The sequence below is a fragment of the Juglans regia genome, chromosome 3 (assembly GCF_001411555.2).
Source record: "Juglans regia cultivar Chandler chromosome 3, Walnut 2.0, whole genome shotgun sequence".
Taxonomy (NCBI): Eukaryota; Viridiplantae; Streptophyta; class Magnoliopsida; order Fagales; family Juglandaceae; genus Juglans; species Juglans regia.
In genome coordinates this window covers 574,613-597,845 of record NC_049903.1, presented here as the reverse complement: position 1 = coordinate 597,845, position 23,233 = coordinate 574,613, and the positions used below count along the sequence as shown (strand labels likewise).

Here is a 23,233-nt window from a genome sequence, read left to right as displayed (position 1 = left end):
AAATCTTTCATGCGATACTTCATGATTACTTTTACTGATCTCTAATGGCTAATAATCCCACTCCCATCGAGGGATGACATGACGTACAACGGTAATCTCAATTTGCACGAGCACTGACCACTATATATATATATAAATTATCAACAACGGAAACAATACCGTTACGAATGAGTTAGTGGCAGTCTCCAGTCTCCCGAGGAGGAGGAGCAGGTTGTTCTTCACAATCCGAATGGTTTTTCCTGGGCCTGTTCATAAGGAGCCCAGCCCACAGCCCAGCCCAGCCCAGACCTTGAGTCGTTGCTAGTTTTGCCTCCTCCTAAATTTTAATGCTCTTCTACCTCCTCGTGCTTGGCGCATGCATATACGAGCTTTGTTACACAACTTTCAGTACACTTCACATTTTATATCTTTTTAAATTTTTAATATTTTTTTAAAATTTTTTTTGAGTTTATTATTTTTAAATTATTTCAAATTTTCTATTCATTATTCATATAATAAATATTTGATAAAAGAAAAAAAAATTAAAAATAATATAGAGTGTAGAGTGTTAAGAGGTTGTGAAAATTTTTTGTGCATATATATATCCAGCCTTTAGACAATTCTAATAATAATAATAATAATAAATATAAAAACTAATAAAAGACTAGTATTAATCCATCATCCGGAAATATATTGATGGGCTTTGGAAAAGAGAAATGAAAGTTACACTCGTGAGGGTATAAATATCGCACAACTATTTTTAAAAAAATAAAAAAATATAGAATTTATATATAAAAAAATAATTTTTTAATAATATATTTCATTTTTTTAAAACGACTGCATAACATTTGTGTATTCTACGATTACATGTAATATTACTCATAAAATTAACAATCACTTCCAAAACCAATGTTTTCTTTTTATTATTACTCTATTTTCATTCACATTTCATTTATGCCAATCAATAAAATTACTTAAAATATATTGTACCGTTAAATAGTAGCATCATTCTACATAAAATAAAACTTGGATTGGGAATTTGTTGAACAAATATTTCTTAGAGACCTGAATTTTCACAAATTATATGTACTATGATTTTTCTTTTTCCTTTTCTTTTTCAAAGAATATCACCTGGTGTAAAAATATGATAAATGATTCTTCGTGAATATGCAAGTATCGTACAATCATTTTAAAAAATATATATATATATAAAATTTATATAAAAAAAATTAACTTTTTAGTAATAAATCCAACACATTTTTTTAAAATTACTGTACATCATGTACTCTTTCCAATTTAGTATTACTCTAAAAACATTGGCTCAGTAAAAGGAGAGGGACATTGATAGTTATTTTGTTTTCGCGTATGAACAAGGCCGTGCCGTGTCTGACGAATGAGCCCAATGAGATCGAAGCCTTTTTGTGGATGATCGTCTGGGTTCCATGGATGAGCATCGCAAGCAGCAGGTACTCTCTCTCTCTCTCTCCCTCCGATTAATTAGTCAAAATTCATGAGGATAAGTTCCCTAACCTGTTTTGCTGGTCAAGAATTGTAGAAACAGAATCGAAAGAAGCACTAATTTGAATCGTGTACAAAATTAATTGGGATTGGAACCTACACTTGACAAATGCATAGTTGCTTAAAGACATGAAAGACGCAAATTTATCATAATTTTATTACGATTTTGTATGTTTTTATTGAGCCATCTGTACTGATGATTCATTTTGTTTGCTTTTCTCCTCCCCCCTTTCTAACTCGTTGTGTGATGTCTGTTTGTATTAATTAATTAATTAATTAATTGGTGTTGAGCAGGTATCATTAAGGGGATCGAGCGCGAAGGAGATTACGAGGGATGCTCTTCTTGAGAAGGTATCTCAGGAAAGAGAGCTCCGGAGCTATGCCAGACGAGCGGTCGCAGCTGCTTTCTTTATTCAGGTGCCTTCGTGTTTTTTCCCCCCTTTTTGTGTCTCTCTTTACTATAGGCTATATGGAAGACATCATGTCATCAATAGGGTATATGGATGAATTGTTCCGCGATCAAACCGATACAGAACGGTGGTTATGCTACTGCTGCAGTCACGTTTATTAGGTTGGCCTTGTTCATACTTAGTGATATATCTGTCATCTTGAATGGGGCTGTCGACAAGTTGTAACCATCACAGTATGGGATAACTCATTCCTACAAATTCTTGAAAGTTGTTATGATCATAAGGATTAAAGGTTTAATCAAATTAGTATTCAATAGTTCTAAGACTTTTGGATCAATTGTTAGGTTGCTAACAATTAGTATCAGAGCAAGAACCATGTCACGAGTTCAAGTCATGGAGGGGGCGACCTATAGGCTGGATTAAAATGCCTTGGTATTATGTATGTGTATAGTGTTAAGTTATTGAATACTGATAGATGAGTGAAGCCGTCAAAAGGGAAAGGGCTACCACCGGTTCAATATCGATAGAATGGGCCGCCTTGGGCGTCAGATTCGGAAGTGTGGTGGAACATTATAATTCTGAGGGTTAGATGTTTAACCAAATTAGTATCCAACAATTTTAGGAATTTTGGATCAATAGTTGAGTCATTAACAAAAATCCTTCGCTTTTAATTCATTTATGGTTTTGGTTGTGATTCATGTATATCTAATGAATCACGTGTTCACGGTATCTTGAGAGAAAAGTTTAGAACTTGACCTTTCCAGGGTCATGGACTCCTGGATTGTTTAGAATCTATTCAGTTGTATACTTCTACTTGGGTTATGCCTATTCTTGGTAATAAAATCTCTTGTTAATTATAAAAAAAATAAAAAATCTATTCAAAGTGCAAATGGAATCATCAAAATATTTTGGGCAAGCAAGCAGACCTCCGATTTGGTCTTTAGCTCCCTTTTTTAGGCTTTTCGCACATCTATTTCTTAGGTCTCGTTTGGATGTTGAGATGAGATGAGATAAAAAATTTGTGAATAGTAGTGAAATTGTTTGAGTTAAGATGTTTTATGGGATTTTAGAAAAGGAGAGAGAAAATGTTGAATAAAAATATATAAAGTTAAAAAAAATATATATATATAAAGTTAAAATATTATTAGAATATTATTTTTTAATATTATTTTTATTTTGGAATTTAAAAAAATTGAATTATTTTTTATGTTTTATTTGGAAGTTTGAGAAAGTTATAATGATTAGGTAATAATTAGATGAAAATTTTGAATATTTGAAATTGAAAAGTGTTTGTGTTTAAGTGATATTTGGATGTTGAGATGAGATGAGACCAAACGAGCCCTTAGATACCAAGCAGATGCATGGTTGAAGTTGACGAAATGACCGGTTTCTTTAACTTTGTAGAGAGTCTGGAGGCGCTACAAGGTTACAAAGATGGCTGCTTTGAAGCTTCAAGAAGAATGGGATTCGGTCTTGGCAAATTATAATGCTAGTGGAGTTTCGGCAACATGGATCTCAAATGTTGTGTTGAGACCTTTTCTTTTCTTTATTGGAGTTTCAACAATCCGGCACCAGAAGATTCAAAGTAAAGAAATAGATTGTATGCAAAAATGCTTTAGAATTCTATTGGAAAGCTTGAACTCAACAGGTATGCGAATTTCCTATCTTGCATTGGATTTCCCATTTATGTTGCACAGATGCTTTATTACTTCCATCTCTAAACTTGGTATTCCATACCAGTTTTTGAATTGAGAAACTCCATTATATCACCAAAGCTGTTGAAATCTGAGTAATAAAGCATCTGTGCAACATAAATGGGAAATCCAATGGGTAAAATTAATTACTGGTCTGTTGTATTCTTAATATGTGTTGACTACCATGCGGAAAAGCTTATAAATTAAATCCCTTCATGGGTTGCCCTAATTGGAGTCTCATTGTTGAGAGTTGCAAATCTTCTTTTATCTAATTCAGTTATGGTAATTTTTTGAAGAGTCCTTGTAACACCCCAGTCCCATATTAGGAGAAGGAACGATTCAACAGAATGGGTAAGTTATAAAGATAGTCATGAGTGGTAAAACCCACGTTGGCTACTTACTAGGTGAAATTAGGCTTGTTAAGTGAGTCTAGGGAAGCTTCAAATTGACGAAGTCTTTATGGGGTTGTATTGTTGATGTGGCTAGTGTTTTGTCTGGGTTGTTTCATATGATAGCAAAGCCGCCTAGTAAGGTCAGCCATATGATACTGGAGCAATGCATGATATGGCCTTGATGAAAACAAAAAGGAATAACTTATATTGAGTAGGTAAGTTATACAGGTTGTTATGGGTGCTAAGGTCATATATTGTCTACTTATTAGGTGAAACTAGACTTTTTATGTGATTCTAGGGAAGCTTTAAATCGACTAGTTTTTTGGGGTTATAGCCCAGATTTGGCTAGCGCTTTTCGTGGATCATTTTAGCCCAAATTCTGAAATGAAGCTCAATCGTCAACTGGGCTATCTAGTGTAACCACCACGAAAAAGTTGTCCTTTTGTTGCCTTGAGTGTATCCTTCCATTAGCATATATTTTGCTACACTTGAAACCTCTACGCTTCACCTGAGGAATTCAGTTTTCATGGATAAAACCCAGTTTTTGTTTGGTTTACCACCTTTGTTTTTCCTCACCTACTGAAGCAATAATTTCTTCTTCCGTTGAATTCTTTAGTCAACCCAAATTTATAGCTTATATGGGTATCCTTTTTATTTCTGTTTTGAAGAAGTTCCATGCCCATCTAGAGCTTGTAATGGATCAGGTCCATTTGGGACAAATATAAGTTAATTATTGGGGATCAAGCTGGACTCATTTATACGATGTTATTATAAGAAAAGAAGGCAAGATATTGGATTTTTTCCCTCAAGTCTTATCTGATTTATTCATGATATCAATGTCTCTGAGTTTTTTTAAAAAGCACAGGCTTTATATTCCACAGTCGTTATCATTTTCTCTGTTACTTCATTTTAATCGATCGATATGATATGTAGGTACTGATTTTATGTTTTCATGATCTAGATTCAAAGAAGAATTTTTGCTCCTTCGCAATGGGTACCCTTGAAGAGAGAAGAATATGGCTTTATCAAGCACGAAAACTTATTTCTCTTTCCGTTTTCATTCTTGGGGAATTTGATAAATGCCATGTAGTGGGTCAAGATATTGTTGTTCTTACCACCTTGGTGATGCGTCTTGTTGTTTTCCTTACTGATTCAAAAGCATGGAAAAGCATTACTGACAATAATAAGCAGGATGCAGATATGGCAGTGAGGAATTTAGTTTATTTCATGGGGAGTTGTAAAAGTGGTATTTACAAATATATTAGAAGATACATTTGCACCTTGGATGTTTCATTTTCCTCAAAGAAAAACAATATTGTGCAGACAGATGATAAACTTTTGATTACGGCAAGTGCAGTAACTTTAGCATTACGTCCTTTTCACTTGACAAACTTTGATGTAAGTGGCCCTGGCATGTTGGACGTAGATGATGTGGCTGTGCAGTACTGTGTGTTTCTGCTTACAATTCCTTGGCTTGCTCAACGACTGCCAGCTGTTATTATACCTGCTCTAAAGCACAAATGTATATTGTTACCATGCTTCCAGAATGTACTGGTAAGGGTTACTACATTTGGAAAGAAAATAGAAAGGAAAAAGTCTCCTTGATGATTACCTTATGATGTGTTTCCTAAATTTCACGTGCTATTTCTGAATATACTTATCTACATGCATAATATGTAACTAATTGCTGCCAAGTGATCTGTAGCTGATTCAATCACCATAGATGGACTTGTTGAGGTTATAAATATTGGAATTGTGATAGTTTCTAACATGCCTACCAAAATCGAAAATAGTTTTAATGGCACTTCTAGTTCCTTAAACAAGCTATCTGATAATTTTGTTATCTATAACAAGAATGTTCTATATAAGATGAGCTACCGTTTTATAGTCAGCACTCTGCCACAAAGGAGGTCCCTTAATACTAGACATTTCATTTATTTTCCTTAACTTACTAGATATTATACAAAGTGGCCTTTTGAAATGCACCATTGCCATAAGCTGGGCTTTTTCTTGGCTGCTCAACGTGATGCATTGGTTTTCGGGAGACTTCTTAGCGTACTGATGCCCAATTGCCCCGATGCCTCATTTGGATTGCTTAGTACGTAAATTAAATGTTGCATTCAGACATACATGTTATGTATTAATTTTTTTAAGATAAGAGAAATTTTACATGTTTATGTATTAATTTGTGTCAGTCAAGGTTTTTGCTTATGTTAACACTGTTTTTGGGGTACAAGAAGAAGTGAATAGAATCCCTATAATCTCTTTGATATATCTTCTTAGATCATAATAGATTTAAACGTGTGGGGACTGATCAAACAATGGCAGGTGATGACAGATATTGAAAGAGAGAATCTTAACAGAGATGTCAGAGATGAATCAGTCAGAGATTCATTTCTCTTTCAAGGTCATTCCGCCAGTTGGTTGGGCTCTAGCAAACATTATATGCCTAGCATCAGGAAGTGAGAATGGTTCTGCAGATCCTGGCCGGTTTAGTCAAGGTTTAGACTGTGCATCATATGTCCATGTTGTTATCACTCTTGCGGAAAACTTACTGGGTTGGATTGAGAATGTAGGATGGATGAAGGAGACACATGATATCCAAATTGATGTCTATGCGGACCACCCGCATGGGACTGAAACAACTCATGGGTTAAAGATGTCATATTTGGATCTGCTTAGGCCTGTTTGTCAGCAATGGCATCTTACAAATCTTTTGGCCCTTATGAAAACATATTCCTTTACTCACAGCGTTGAGACCATGCCGCCAAACAATATAGAATACTTTCAGAAGCTTGAATTGATTGATGTTGCATATTTTTACTCTTACCTGCTTAGAATATTTTCTGTCTTGAATCCCACGCTTGGTTCATTGCCCATTCTTAACATGCTATCTTTTACTCCTGGATTTCTTATCAATCTATGGGGAGCACTGGAAAGTATCTTTTTTCCTGGAAACAATTTGGTTACTGAAAGAGACCATCCTATTTATGTTAGTAAGAATTCAGGAAAAAGAAAGGATGGGATTTTGGTGAAAAAGGAAAAAGGAGCCAATAAGGATGGTGTTAATAAGTGGGTCAATGTACTGAATAAAGTTACTGGCAAGTCACAAGCAGGCATTGACTTGGTTGATAGTCATCCTAAGCCTAGCCAGGATGATAATGACTCTTGTGATGTATGGGATATAGAACCTTTAAAGTGTGGTCCACAAGGTTTATCAAAAGATATGACATGTCTGCTTCACCTTTTCTTTGCCACCTATTCTCACCTGCTGCTAATTCTTGATGACATTGAGTTCTACGAAAAACAGGTAAAGGTTTCTATTTTTCTTTTTGTACTTCTAGACTGTGGATGACACTTAATTTAGCATTTCATGACGTGAGCCAGGTTCCATTTACACTGGAGCGGCAACGAAGAATCGCATCAATGCTCAATACGCTAGTTTATAATGGCTTGTCTCATAGTATTGGTCAGCAGAATAGACCCCTTATGGATTCTGCAATCAGATGCTTGCACTTAATGTACGAAAGGGATTGCAGGCACCCGTTTTGCCCCCCTGTCTTGTGGCTTTCACCTGCTAGAAAAAGCCGGCCCCCAATTTCAGTAGCTGCCAGAACTCATGAAGTATTGTCAGCTAATCTAAAAGCAGATGATGATTTGACTATACCAAGTGTGGATTCGGTCATCACCACTACTCCACATGTATTTCCTTTTGAAGAAAGGTAGGAATGCTCTTGGATAGGACTCTTGTAGTTCTGCAGGCTTGACAGCTATTAGCTCTGTATGCTTTTTGGCCATCCTCTTCCTTCCAGCTCGTAGAGCTGCATATAGAGAAAGTGACGCTCCAATAGTTTGGCTTGAAGATTGCTGCATATCATGCATCCTTTTCCATTCCAATTTATTTTTCTCCGTTATTACATGCTCTCTCTGTCACGCACACGCACACGCACACGCACACGCGCACGCGCACACACACACAGACAGAAAAGATGGATATGTACATTTGGGTGTGGTGCCTTACCATCAGTAGGTCTATATGTGAATGTGCAAATGTGAGCATAAAAGCACATAAATGAACTATTTTTTTAAACAGACCATTTTGTCTATTACAAATATGTTCAAAGTTAAAATGTAGAATCAGGATTTCTTTTACTGGCAAATTATCTTTGAAATCTTCAAGCACAAAAACCAAAAAGTATTTCCACTTTTGTTTTCCCAATAATGAAAGGTGTTACTTGACAAGGTTCCATCTTGGCAGAGTTGAAATGTTTAGAGAGTTCATTATGATGGATAAAGCCTCCCGAAAAATGGCTGGTGAGGTTGCTGGACCTGGTTCACGGTCAATTGAGATAGTAATTCGCCGGGGTCATATTGTTGAAGACGGATTTCAGCAGTTAAGTTCTCTTGGTTCAAGGTTGAAGTCATCCATCCACGTATCATTTCTTAGTGAATGTGGCCTTCCGGAGGCTGGTCTGGACTACGGTGGATTATCTAAGGAGTTTTTAACTGATATATCAAAAGCAGCCTTTGCCCCTGAGTAAGTTTGACACAATGTATCACAGTCGACTTTCTTACATATATATCTACTTTTTCAGAAGTTAGCTTTTAATCCTCACCTTTTTCTTTGTTAGGTATGGGTTATTCTCCCAAACCTCAACTTCAGACAGACTTTTAATTCCTAATGCATCTGCGAGATATATAGAGAATGGTATTCAGATGATTGAGTTCCTTGGAAGAGTTGTTGGTAAAGCTCTATATGAAGGAATATTACTAGATTACTCTTTTTCACATGTTTTTGTACAAAAGCTGTTGGGCCGATATAGCTTTCTTGATGAATTGTCAACACTTGATCCGGAGCTCTACAGGAATCTCATGTATGTGAAGGTAAAGCCCTTCTAATTGCTAATTTGCTATGCTGTATGGTGCTAATTGCTAGGAAACAGAATTAGCAAGGAAGATGTTGTGGTGGATGTATGAAGTAGCAAGGGTGATTATAGCCAAAAGTTTTCAAGTTTTCATTTCAACACGGGAAGGATCTGGGCATGGCAACATGACCAGTGATTGCATGGTTCAAAGTATGTGTGCTCTTATGGATCCTTACGGGTGTGTGGGAGACTTCAGTGGCTGTCTATTGGAGTTCTCCTGTGGCTACCCCTCAGTGGAATGCTAGTTTCTTTAGAGTAGCTCATGACTGGGAGGTTGATGCTTTCACAGAATTTTTTCAGTCTCTTGTATTCTACTAAATTATGTTTTGGAGGTACAAATAAGATTCTTTAGAACCCTTCCAAGAAAAGGAAGCTCACTGTTCAATCTTTCTGTGAGGTTTGTATACCTCAGGATGCTGAGCCTTTTCCTTGGAGGGTATTTATCGGACTGAGGACCAAAAATTGTGAAATGCGTTTTAAGTAATTTTTTTAGTTCTAATGTGTTGAACAAGTACGAGAGGAAATGACGAAATAAGTGAAGGAAGTAGATAAAAGGAGGACGAGAGGATTCAAAGTGTTTAATTACCAGATGAGAGATGGTAGAGAATTGAGGTAATACTTGTAAAAAAAGAGAGAGAGAAAATTGAGATGAGGGTGGGAAAGGAAGGGGGTGACAGAGACCTATCAAAAAAAAGGAAGGGGGCGATATAGGGAATAGTGGCAAGGCAAAGCTCTTCCAATAGTTTAGGACACCTTTTTTCTACATGCCTTGCAACCAGTATGCTAACACATCAAGACTTGAAGTTTTCACTTTCAAAGTGCCATGTCAAGATGTGGGCTGCACATCAAAGTATCATGATTCTCTTGTATCATGGCACGAACTGTTTGCACAAAGGCATTATTGATTGCTTGGTTGAGCCCTTTTTTGAGTCTGCACAATCTCTCTTTCTAGTAATTTTGGATGTTCTATATTGTAAATGGACATAAGTTTATGCACAGTAATGCATTTTCCAATTTTTTCATAGATGTTTTGCTTTTCTTTTTCTTTTCTTTTTTTTTAAATTTCTGCAGCATTATGATGGTGATGTCAAGGAAATCTCCCTAGATTTTACGGTTACTGAAGAATCATTTGGCAAACGGCATGTTGTTGAGCTTAAACCTGGTGGCAAGGATGTCTCTGTGACAAATGAGAACAAGATGCAGTATGTTCATGCAATTGCAGACTATAAACTTAATCGGCAGGTCTGTAATAGTTACCGTACAAATAGGTGGAAAAATATATTCCTGAATGTGAATTAACCTTGTTTTTACTGTATCTGCAGATATTATCCTTTGCAAATGCTTTCTATAGAGGATTAACTGATCTTATATCACCATCTTGGTTGAAGTTATTTAATGCAAGTGAATTCAATCAGGTATTTTCCTTCCATGCGTGCCTTAAAAAGTGGTTGATCAGATGAGCTTTGGCTGCTGGATACATTTTGGTATGAATCAAATGCTGATCCTGTATAATTACTCTATGCAGTTGCTTTCAGGTGGAAACCATGATATCGACATTGACGATTTAAGAAATAACACACGCTACACTGGTGGTTTTTCTGAGGGGAGCCGAACGATTAAAATCTTTTGGGAGGTATAAATCTAGGATGGAATTTGAGCTGATTTCCTTATATTTGGATTTTCTTGTTCTAATTTTCTTATGCATCCCTGCTACCTGCATTACAGTTTGGATTACAAGTTGAACTTAAAGAGAAATGATTGTTTTACTCTTATTTGGGATTACTTAATTAGATTATATATCATCATATCAGAAACATTGGCGAGTTAACATATCCTAAGAAACCAGAAGAATTCTAGGTTTTTCATGGAAAAGACTCTCTGGGCTTAAAATCAACCTCTCCTGAGAAGAACATGATGGATGATTAGGTTTAAAACCTACCAATAAAAAGAAAGGGTAGATGTTTCTTTATCACCCCCTGAGTTTGGCAAAGGAGATTGTATCACTTGCTTTTCTTGTTTTTCAAAAGATTGTCCTGACCTTCTATCTGTAATTATATTTGTTTTTCACAGAATATCTGATCCAGCTTATGCCACCAACTAGCGCATATATATTGGTTCTCTCTATTTTGATTGTGTAAAATTAATTGCAATGGCCGGGGGCTATTGTTTGTAATGGGCTAAATGTCCATGATTTTCTCCTTTCGATTGTAAACTCTAACTAGGTGCTGCTCATGTATACTCCCTGTGTACTTGGGCTTTGCCTATTTCTATGAATAAAACTTCTTGATTACCAATAAAAAAAATTTAATTGCAAATTCCAGGTTTATGCTCACTTGTATTGGAAAACCATAGTATTCTTATCTTTAAAACTTGTAACAATACATGGTTAGTTCTTGTCTGCTTGTTTGTTACATCCAATTATAGGATCTCAGATATTTTTCTTTTTAAAATCCTGATTTGCTTATATCTTGTTCCACCTTGTCTCTGTTATCTCTAGTTTATACATCTCCATGTTGATTCTCATGTTCTGCTATTGCCTGTCATGCTTTGAGTTCCCTTCACCTTGCATCAAATTTGGCCTTTTTTTTGTGTTCTTGTCTTAAAGATCCTGACCTTTATTTAGTATTAATTGTGTGGGAGACAAAGGGTTGGGGTAGTTACAGTGACTTGCTTTGCTTTGGGAAGGCGTGTTTTGTCCCAATGGGGCTTGGTGTATATTGGATAGGTTTCTAATTTCTCCCTCTTTGGGCGATGTTCATTTAGGGGCTCTCTATTATGGGCTAGGTGTTCTCTCTTGTATGCACTCAGTGTACTTGGTTACACCTATTGTTATTAATATATTTTTACTTATAAAAAAAAAAAAAAAGATCCCGACCTTGATTGAGGATTTTTATAATCGTTTCCACGTTTCAATTGAGTTTCTCCTGATTATTTTGCCACAGGTTATTAGAGACTTTGAACCTGAGGAACGTTGCATGCTTCTAAAATTTGTGACCAGTTGTTCTAGAGCTCCATTACTTGGGTTCAAACACATGCAGCCAGCCTTTACTATCCATAAGGTATGACATCGATCTTACATCTTCTGAATATAAATTTTGTAAATTGATTATTCTAAGTAAATCTTTGATCTTTATTATCTGTGATGAAGGTGTGGACGTCTATTCTGTACCCTTCTCGAATTTCAAGTGCTAACTATCACATTTGTCCACCTTTGCAGTTTTTTTTTTTTAACTGTCTTGTGAAAATCCATCTTTATGATTGATTTTGTTAGACCAGAATATGCATAAGATCTATTTTTATGGACGTAGAAAGAATCTGAATGCTTACTTTAAACTTTAAATTTCTGGGAACATTACAACTGTGTACTGCTAAAGGGGTTAAAGTATCTTCTGCCTAGGGGAAAGTTTCAGCTTAATATCATTGGAAACGATAAAAATTAGCAATATTCATAGAGAATAGTGCAATAAATAGGAGCTGTTTATTTTCTACTCACTTGTAAGAGGTGAACTATTAGTGTCACTAAGGGATATGACAACTGGCACAGTGTAGTGACTTTTTTTGTTTGGCCATTTGCACTAGGAAAGATCTTTGCTTTTGATTTCTTAAGGAAGAGACGTGTTGTGGTGATAGAATGGTGTTGTGTGTTCAAAAGGAATGGAGAATCCATGGATCGTCTTTTACTTAACTGTGAGGTAGGTAGCACATATGGAAGCTGTTTTTAGTCTTTTTGGGTTAGTCTGAGGCAAGCCTAGACAGGCTGTAGATTGATTAACGTGCTGGGAAGGTTGGTTTGATAAATCATCATAGTTAAACCTTAGGGAAAATTATCCCAATTTTTTTACATGGCGTATACGAAGCGAAAGAACCGACCAAAGTTTTGAAAATAGCACAAGGATTGCAGAGGGCCTCAAGGATTTTTTTTTTCTTAATTCACTTTACCATTGGATCACAGCCCACTTATGTTCCCCTAGCTTTAGCTTCAAGGATTTTCTTGATCTCTCTACTTTTTCTATTTAAGTGTATCTGATGTATACTCCATGTGTTCTTGAATAAGTTTTTTTTTATCATTAATAAATCTCTATCTTAATTACTTATCAAAAATAAATCTTATCTTAATTATTAAAACAATAAATAAAGTAAAGCCTATATTTCATTATTTTGTCCCATGTGTCTCCTATTTCTCCACCTACTTGTCCCCTTGTCTCTCTCACACTGCATTCAATATCAACTCCAATCCAGCTTCACACATCTTAGTAGGGTGATGAGCACTACTTTGCATATTTTGGGCAAATTGAAGGATTCACTTCTAAATTTTGCTTATTTGAGCAAGATTCATGCAAATTACACAAACAACAATGCATGTGTAACCTTTTCAAGGTTGGATATGAAAACTTTTTACGCTTTATGCATATCTTGTGAAAATTGAAAGATACATTTGGTACATTTGGGATTCATAAATGTTTTCTATAGTCTTTGGGTTTTATTTATGCATTGAACAAGGATTAGGACATGTAAGTTCTCAAAGATGTGTAGACACTATTTAATCTTCAATTAGAGCAATGAATATGTTATGGTAAGACATTGCTGATGCAGACCAAAATAAAAATAGAAAAAAATAGAATAAGAGTTTTTTTTTTTATTATTAACAATTGACGATCCTATTAAAAAAAAAAAAGGCATAGCAAGTACACATGTAGTGTACAAGAGGAACATCTAATTGTAAAAACTAAAAAAAGGGAAATCAGCCCATTACAATCTACAGAAGTTCCCCAAAGGAACAAAGTATTAAAAAGACATGTTTTGAGCTCCTCCAGCATTTGCTCGTGATCCTCAAAGTGCTGATAATTCATTTCCTTCCAGATATACCACACTAGAAAAATAGGAACCATCTTCCACATTACTGCTATTTGTGGGCTGCCATATTCCATTGTTGTATCATCAGTATATTTAACAGGTACTCTAGTGATGATCCTGTTCATGGTACTGTAGCAGTGATTTAGAAGTATTGTTATTTGTCATTGCTACTACATCTAGGGCTCTTATGGATGTTTTGCTATTTTCATATACTCCTGTTTTAAACTGATGTGTATGGTCGGGATTACTAGTTAAGGGCTGGGATTTGATATTAGTAGGATTTTAGGTTTGACCACTTATAAATAGAGGTTATCACAACTTTGTGAGACAACAACCTTCTTTAAATATCATTTATAAAAATGGCCCCTGGCTTCTAGGTTCAGTTAAGAAACTTTAGGGTTTTCTTAATTAAGCACCCTAAAGTGGTCCCCTTCACTTCATATAAGAAACACATACTTTGATGAAAATTGTGGAAAATCCAAATCTAGAAATGAGCAGATAACGGTACTTCTATAGTTTGTCCAGATTGATCTTGCTCCATTATGAAGAAGCATTATAAAAGCTTCCTTTTGAAATCAAGGGAATGTAATCCAGTTGTTTATTGACTTAAAGTGCAGGTTAGTCTGACTGGAAGTAATAAAAAGGGTATGAAATACAACATAAGAAATCCATTCCACAATATTTTGTGATAGGTAAAAGTAAAATTTTATTGAAATAAAGACATTAACAAAGTACACCGGAAGTATACAAGGAGCATGCCTAATTACATCTAGGTACTAGTGAGAGATACAAGCAGGTCATGAACAATATAAAACCTAACTAAACAAACTTCCAGAGGGAAATAACCCCATCAAACAAGGTGTGGGTTGCATTGTAATTGCAATTTTCTGTGGAATGGGGACTGGTAGTTTTTGCATAACAAAACTAACCGTAGTTTTGAGGTTATAAATCCTAGTTAAGTATTACTCATGTATACGTCTTGTCTACTTGGGCTATACCTATTACCGAATTAATAAAATTTCTCAATTACCTATTAAAAGAAGAAAAGAAAGAAAAACTAACCATATTTCTGAATAAAGGGGGACCCCCAGCAGCTGCCCTCTGGCTATTTTGGCCGTGCGAGTCACGTACCACAGGTTTGAAGGACTTTTGTTGATCATTGTTCTGTCCACTGTAAGGTGCTTCGGAGTCAGAGCTATCATGTTTTATGGTTTGTTGGTTTTACATTATGTTCAAAAGTATTTAGGTTGCAATACGAGGCTTAAAAATGATCTCCTAGTTTCTTTGACTCTCCTTGCCAATTAATGTCCTTTTAAGCTTCCCTTTTGAACTGTGGTTTGATTGGATTGACTTGTCGAGTCCCCCACTCGCTTCCATTATAAATAAATAAACAAAAGAGACTAAGACAAATAATCAAATGGATTAGAAAGGAAAACCATCTGGATCTAACAGCTAAACGACTAAGATTGATATACAATCTTATATAGGTTGCATGCGATGTCCCTCTTTGGGCCACAATTGGAGGTCAGGATGTGGATAGGCTTCCTTCGGCTTCAACCTGCTACAATACTCTCAAGGTTAGTATTAATAAGCCCAAAGCTGCCCATTTTAATCTTTTAACATCATTGTGCATCACTAGAACCACAAACCTTTTTTTATTATTATTTGATCTTTTTTATCCAACTACTACATCATGTGCATGATGATCCCTTTTTTCTGTGCTTACAGCTTCCAACATACAAACGTTCAAGCACTTTAAGAGCAAAACTTCTCTATGCAATCAGCTCTAATGCAGGATTTGAACTTTCTTAGTGGTCTGCTTCAGGTGATCGTTATTTGCCTCTAGTTATACAATGAAGCTAAACTGGATTTGATTGCCATTTATCTTTATTTACAGAATAGCGTAACATGGAGGCATTAAAGTATAAATGCTACATATAAAGTTCCACAATTTTTGGGTGTAGAACAAATCTCTCTCTGCCTCTCTCTCTCTCTCTCTCTCTCTCTCTCTCTCTTTCTCAAAACGGAATGCCTATAACATGTAAAATTTTCCACTCGAGGAAAAAGCATCAAGTGAACTTCACTGCATTCATAGTTGAGGAGTTAAACATACCTCACACCTCTTCAATGCCAAACTCAAATTAAAACCAACATAGTAATATTTCACATATTTCTCATAACATCTACATATAATGTATACAAGATCAAACGAGTAAAGTAGTAAAATCTTCTAATTGGAAGAGCTTCAAGAGATGAGGGAAGTTCCCTGTGTAAGTAGATCACCAGCCATGACCTGATTAGCGGCCTCAGAGGCCGGGAAGTTTATTATGCAAACTTTGAGATGTGCTGTTGAGCTTTATGTTGTAGGAAATGGCGCCTTGGTTCAGTCTTGCAACGCACTGATGGCGCAGGCAAACACCCCTCGCTCCCAGTCCATACAGATTCTGTCATTCATATTGCTACTTGTGTTAAAATAATGATTCGTCTTAGATTAACTCTGAAGGATGACTACTGGTTTCTCTTCCCTACTTATCTTATTTAAGCTTTTTTTTTTTTTTCCTAAGCATCTTATTTAAGCTTTTTTTTTTTTTTTTTATGTAAATTCAAGATTTACTACCTGTAAATTCAAGATTTAAAAATAGTATTCGTATGGTATAGTTGTCGAAGCCTGGTTTTTTTTTTGGACAAGCCAACTTTTTCGTTTGTAGATGGAAGCATGAATCTCTCTCTCTCTCTCTCTCTCTCTCTCTCGGATTGTGGAGGGTGGTGGGGTGAGTCCGCGAGTAGTCCAACCAAATACACTTTTTTTTTTTTTTGGGAAAACAGAACCTTTATTAAAGCCAAACAAATAAGTAATGCATTATCGACGTAAATCAAGAAGGTCCAATATCTGCCCCAGTAAACTCTATGGTATTACTGTTGTTTGCTCCCTCCTTAACTAAAAAATCAGCTATCATATTCGCTTCTCCGTATATATGACAGATAGATAGATACTGCAATGAAGAGCTTGAAACAAGACTTTAGCTATCCGAGTACCTTTGTTCAACCCAATACTCTGTAGATAGTCCAACCCAATACACGCACCACCACCAGAGTACTTTTGTTCCCTACCCACCATTGCTACGAGTCTGACCTCCATAAATGTGCATCGTATCTACACGTAAAGATAACAAGCACATTCATACATATGACATCATCATCATTTCTGAAACAGGAGCTGTTTAATTGCCTATCCACCATGCTATGGGTTTGGAGTTGGACACCATATGCATGCATTGTATGATGTATCTACGCAAGCAAACAAGTACATCCGTGTGTATCAATCATTATAATAACTATCTGATACTCTTTCATTCGATCAACTTAACGCCCAATTCTATGAATAATCTTCTATAATTTTTAAAGCATCTTTTTATTTTTAATTTTTAATTAAACTATCTCATAATTTCTTTAATTAATTTTATCATTTAATATTATCTTAAAAGCATTTATATTCTTTCAATTCCAAGTATTTTATTAGTTCTTGTTCTTTTTGACAAAAGACCCTTGGTTTTATATTTTTTTTATAACACATTAACCTTGCAATTAACGATTGGACTTCGATATAAGCGTTGCAGAGAGGTGCTGTTACAAATCAAAATTCCGAAATTTGTTCTATCGACACGTGGAGCTTCAATAGCACAGTCGTTTCTGTTGCCCCAAAAATTTTCTGTTTCTAGTCAAACATCAGAGGGAACGGCAAGGAAAAACACCCTGCCCGCTGTTTTCATTTGATACAAATAATAAATACCCAATCATAAACAATAAAGATGGAAAACTTGTCTCTCTTCTCTACCACTAGAACGACGTTTGAAGGTTTTCTGTTTTCCCTCCTTGGCCATCTTAACAAGTCTGGAGCCGATCCCACTCAAAGGAACACTCGGGGTTTCTATTACAGTGTTGGCTCTACTGAATGCATCAACAGCTGGAAGTCCTTATCATTGTTTACCACTACATAATCAAATCCAAGATTATCGGCGCGGTCATGAAATTCATCCATCTCACAACTTTCAATCTGCATCCCGACCAATACATTTGCACCGGTTTCACCCTGTTGGAGAGAGAAAAGAATGATATCAGGTTTGATCAAATTGCTTTTTTTTTTTATAGGTAAAATAACAATTTATTGAAACAAGAGGTTTGATCTAGTTATTTAACTGAAAACAGGTATAATCCACCCTATAAACCAGGAAGTTTAGGAACAGTTGGTTTTTTATACTAACCTCTCCACGGTAATGGAACAAACTTATATTCCAGCGTGGACTAAAAGAATCCAAGAATTTCATTAGAGCACCAGGCCTCTCCGGAAATACAAACCGACAAAGAACCTCATTTTGAACATTTGATCTGCCTCCCATCTGAAAGAGATCCAAAATGGGTTAATCTAGGTGTTATCATGCACAGCTACAACCAGATAATAATATGGGGGAGGGAATTGCTTAAATCTAGTATATGTTGGAACCAGTGAATGATGCACATGCGTCTCATAGAAGGGAAAAGGGGCACTTGTTTCTCATCCAACAGTTAAAGTTCCAACTGGAAATGGACCTAAGTATTAATATTTCTTCTTCTTTGGAACGGTGGAAATATGTCAACTTTATGATTAGAACCATCCATTTGGAAAGATTTTCTAAGCCTGCAGTAAAGTTCATGTCTTTTTGTTCAATGGTAAGATATGTCACTGCACCAATACTTTCACACTGTAAGAAACGTGTCAAAGAACTATGCATGATTCATAAAATAAATTAAAGATTTCAAACCCAAAACTGAAAAAACAACATCCATTCAGAGAATATATTTACCAAATAACGCAAATGATCTTTAACCAAGTCACTATTTGTGAGATTGTACGTTATGAGTTGAGAAGATTCCATCCGCCTCTGCAGTGCTTCGAGTTCAGAAACCGTGTGAACGCCAACACTGCACACAATATCAAAAGGAATAATCAGATTTTCTAGCTTCTGAAGTTATTACTGATCACTTAATCATCTCTCATAAATCCTAAATAAAGGAACTTCTAAACTGTTGACGATATCCAAACCAAAAATGTCCCCAAATTCCAAAAGATGGACACCAGTAGAAGTTTAGTACTCTATTGAACACAAACTTACTCAACAAAAAAAGAAACAAACATCAGCAGAAAAGATACTGCATATGTTTATAACTAATACGGATTGACAAGCGCTTTACCTGTATAGAACAATTGCCTCTTTATCAGAGTTACACCTATATTTGAATTCAGTGATATTCATTGATCCCACCTGCCAACTCAACCATTCATTACATGCCATGGACAAGAAAGCTGATCTGCAAAAAAAGTTGATTTGAAGCTATATTGACCTACCAGTTCACAAAAGCATTTGAAACTTCCAGGCTCTTCCGGCATAACAGTTGCAAGCACAGCCTCTTGTTGCCGACCTACATTAGCTAGTTCAGTCACCACCCTCAGTTTATCGAAATTCATGTTTGCTCCACTAGTTATTGCTACAACATTTTCCCCCTTGAGACCATAATACTTGCAATATGCTTCAGCTCCAGCAAGAGCAAGTGCACCTGCTGGTTCTAAAATGCTTCTTTTCTCCTCAAACATGTCCTGCAACATCAGCAATGATATTATAAGCGTTTAATCTGCATTATTTGGAGGGTTCAAACTCTCCAAGGAAATACTGTTGAATCAGACAGTTTTATTTACACACACTGACGCATAAATCTTACTTTGAAACAAAGGAGGTTGTCCACAAACATCAAACCAAGAAACTAGCCTCACCTTTATTGAGGCACATATAGCATCACGGCTTACAAGGACTACACCATCTACCAGATCCTGGCATATGCGGAAGGTTTCTTCGCCAACTTCTTTGACAGCTACCCCATCTGCAAAACCTCCAACTTGGTCCAACATCACTCTTTGACCATGATGTAAAGACAGTGCCATTGCATTCGCATCAGAGGGCTCCACCCCGATAATCTTTACCTGTATAAAGTATAGCAGAAAATTATCCTTGATGGATTGCATTATGTATTAAGAAACACGTAAAGCAAATGCAACATCAGACAGAAAGGAAAGAAGAACAAAGGAAAAAAAAAATTGTTAAGACTTTTTGAAGCCCCTAGAACCCATGCACTTGCCTCAAAACCATTAATATAGAAACTAGATTCAGTACCAATATCATTTAAGGACAACAGAAAAATGTTAGTCTGGGATTGGCTCAAATTTTTTTTTTGTTAAAAGATATAATTATTGGCTCAAAAAATATAATTACCTTAAAATATACCAAATAAAACTTAAAACTAACACTGCATTCTTGTTAAAAAAAAACACCGCACAGGAATTCTTAAACAATAATGAATATACCTCGGGAGAAACCCTCTTAACATAAGCAGCAATACCAGCTATTAGCCCACCACCCCCAACAGGCACAAAGATTGCATGCAAATGACCTTTCATTTGTCGTACAATTTCCATTCCAACGGTTCCCTGCCCCATGATGACATCTGGATGATCAAAAGGAGGTACGAATGTACGGTCCTCCTCTTTGGCCCGCTTTTTGGCATATGTTTGTGCCTCATCATAAGAATCCCCCACAAGAACAACTGTTGCACCCAGCCTCTCAACTGATTGCCACTGTAAAATGAAGAAACCCATAACTCAATTAATTAACCTTTTTTCTACTGATAAATTGCATATGCACCCAGCGTGAGTTTTGCACTCATGACTAGACCCTCTGGATTGTTCTTATGAGGGGAGGTAACAACGTTTGAGCAACAGCTAGGACTCTTTTCTTCTGACGCAACCGTAAAAAGCCACATAATTTAAAATGCACCTTGATTTCTGGTGTCGTGACGGGCATAACAATCACAGCATTGCAACCAAGTCTCTTGGCAGCTAATGCAACCCCTTGAGCATGATTTCCTGCTGATGAGCAGATAACCCCTCTATCCAACTGTTCTTTTGGGATTTTTGCCATCATATTGTAAGCTCCACGCAGCTTGAAAGAGAAAACCTACAAAACCAGTGCGAACAAACCGTGAGTATTGAGACTTTGAGTGATCTGCATTCCCAAGTCAAACACACAACTAGCCCATACTGCTGAAAAAAAAGTTAGAACGCAGGAAGCAACTGCCTTCTGATTGTTTCAAATTCTTTCTGGCATGTTAAACAAACAAAATTTCTATTTCAAACTCGGAACCCAAGTTAGCAACCACGCTTCACCATATAGGCAATGGAACATTTGCCAAAAGACGACGAATAAAAATAAAAGAAAATATCATATGTAACCTACAGGATTTATACGCACTGCTCCCGTAAATCATAGTCAGCACCTGCTTGAATTTAATCAAATAAATAATCCAGTTACATAATCAATATATTTCCATCCACAGCAAACTCTGTCCATCATATATATAGATAATAAACGTATGTGCATGAAATTGAATCATAACTTACAAAGTGGGTTCCTTCCAAAGAGAAAATGCAGAAATTTTTACAATACGCATAAATATATGCCACACTTGAAGAATCAACCCAGTAATATGCAATAAAAAATCGAATTTTGTGGACATTATTCCCAATCCAGCTCTAAAATTCACAGAAAGAAAGCACACAGAAAGGGATCAAAATTAAAAAAAGAAACTAAACAAAAAACCTACAGGCTGTAAATCCTCCCGCTTGAGCAAAATCGTGACGCCAAGACGCTCCGAGAGCTTGGGCGCAAGTTGCAACGGTGATTCGATGGCCACGTCATAGACCTTGGACGAGAGTATGTTTGTCAGGTAGCCCATAGCGTCGGTAATATTGTCACCTTCACCGACATTGGGAACCGCACGGTCCGATATGGCGGCCCCGAGGAACCCGGCCGGGTACTGCAGGGAATTGGGAGAGACTTTGATTTTCGGAGAAGGGGAGGAGGGTTGGGTGGAGATGTGTAACGGGTTGTCGCGGGAGGTAACGGCCGTTGAGGAAATCGACGCCGCAGGTTCGGATAGCGTGGCGGCAATGTATGTCTTGACGGCGAAGTCCCTTCTGTTGTTGTGGATCCCAATGAAGGTATGCGGGGCCAAATCCAAACGCTTAGGGCGGAGAAGAGATGACTGGCAAGGTGAGAACCGGAAGGCCTCCATAGCTTCGGGGAGAGGGAGAGAGAGAGAGAGAGCGGCGTTCTGGGTGTTGTAGGCTGCTCGGTGGGGCGGGGGGGTGTTTCTTGGGCGCGTATGGAATAAAAATAAATATAAGGCCAATCATAGAACGACACTTGTCGTAAGTTGTCTTTGGTGTCTGATGCTACGGTATACACGTGAGCCCTATTAGACGCCGGTCTGGTCGGCTGCTGGTCTATGAGCAGTGTTTTCCAGTTCAAATTGTACTTTTTTTTTTAAAAATATTTTTTAAATATTTTTAAAAATAGAAAAAAATAACAATACCGTAATAATCTATTTCTAAATCATTAAATAAAAAAATATTTTAATATGTGGTGTAAAGATTATAAATAGAAGAATTTAATTAGTTTAATGGAAATAAAAAAAATTTAAAATGCGTGTGGTGTGTGTATAGAGAGTTGGATAGCAACTTCTTTGAAATAATTTGGAGATAATAATTCTATTTATCATCCTCACACATCATATAGTATATCTTTTTTTTTTTAATATAACAAGTATGTGGTATATGTCTTATGAATGAAAAGTAAAACAACTCAATTAGTTTAATAATAATAAAATAAAATAATAAATAATAAATAAATTTAAAATTTGTAAAGTGTGTAGTGTGAGATGATGAGTAGCATCACTCTTTTAACTTTAAATTTTCTTCACAAATCAAATATTGTCATGTCAATTAAATGAAGAATTTTTCTTTAGAAAATAATTTGTACAGCTATAAATTTTGCATATTCTCTTTTTTAAAAAATTGGTAAATATAAGACTTATATAAAAAATTTATTTTTTAATAGTAGCTCCATTACTTTTCAAGAAAAATAATATTTACAGTTATAGGATATGCAAACTCCGTACACTTTTTTTTGTTTTAAAGTGGATAGATCTATAACCCGCATGAAAAAACTCATTTTTAATTGGTGGATTTTATTTTTTTCAAAATGGGTGTGGAGAACTTGTATATTATAGAACTGTATTTAGCATTATTCATTTTTTAAAAAAAGTGTGCAGGGTTTGCATAGTTTAAGATTGAGTAGTGTTACATGTACTTACAATTTTACTTATAATATTAATTTTATTAGTTTTCTTTTAAAGTTTAAATTTTATAATTTTCAGTATATTAATAATTTGGATACGAAAAAGTACATTTTTTTATAAATTTTTTTTTAAAATACATTTAACATTTTCCTTTTAACATTATCTAGCATTCCGAAATAAGGGTTTTTGAGATGACATCATAAAAAAAACATATTTAAATCAATGCCCGAGAAATC

At 35.9% G+C, this 23,233-nt stretch overlaps 2 protein-coding genes across 3 annotated transcripts; one reads left to right on the top strand and one right to left on the bottom strand.

The window, feature by feature from the left end:
* Nucleotides 1-1,323: 1,323 nt before the first annotated feature.
* Nucleotides 1,324-16,435, top strand: LOC109008461 (E3 ubiquitin-protein ligase UPL7). 2 transcript variants are annotated; one of them, XM_018988558.2, is made up of 15 exons: nt 1,324-1,445; nt 1,792-1,914; nt 3,312-3,555; nt 4,955-5,547; nt 6,332-7,303; nt 7,381-7,715; nt 8,252-8,530; nt 8,625-8,877; nt 9,990-10,160; nt 10,241-10,333; nt 10,444-10,551; nt 11,861-11,977; nt 15,260-15,349; nt 15,501-15,597; nt 16,140-16,435. In XM_018988558.2, exons 1-14 carry the CDS (start codon nt 1,422-1,424, stop codon nt 15,582-15,584), a joined length of 3,486 nt encoding a protein of 1,161 aa, XP_018844103.2. In that variant the 5' UTR covers nt 1,324-1,421; the 3' UTR covers nt 15,585-15,597; nt 16,140-16,435. The 2 variants fall into 2 exon arrangements, with proteins under 2 accessions (XP_018844103.2, XP_035544452.1); XM_035688559.1 differs by having other exon boundaries at nt 1,326-1,445; nt 5,420-5,547.
* A 916-nt stretch (nt 16,436-17,351) lies between these two features.
* On the bottom strand, nt 17,352-22,009 carry LOC109008462 (threonine dehydratase biosynthetic, chloroplastic). Its single transcript, XM_018988559.2, has 9 exons — nt 21,462-22,009; nt 20,636-20,815; nt 20,167-20,436; nt 19,579-19,785; nt 19,156-19,404; nt 19,002-19,072; nt 18,614-18,731; nt 18,035-18,169; nt 17,352-17,862 (listed from the first exon to the last, which is right to left on the bottom strand). Exons 1-9 carry the CDS (start codon nt 21,930-21,932, stop codon nt 17,704-17,706), a joined length of 1,860 nt encoding a protein of 619 aa, XP_018844104.2. The 5' UTR covers nt 21,933-22,009; the 3' UTR covers nt 17,352-17,703.
* Nucleotides 22,010-23,233: the final 1,224 nt, after the last annotated feature.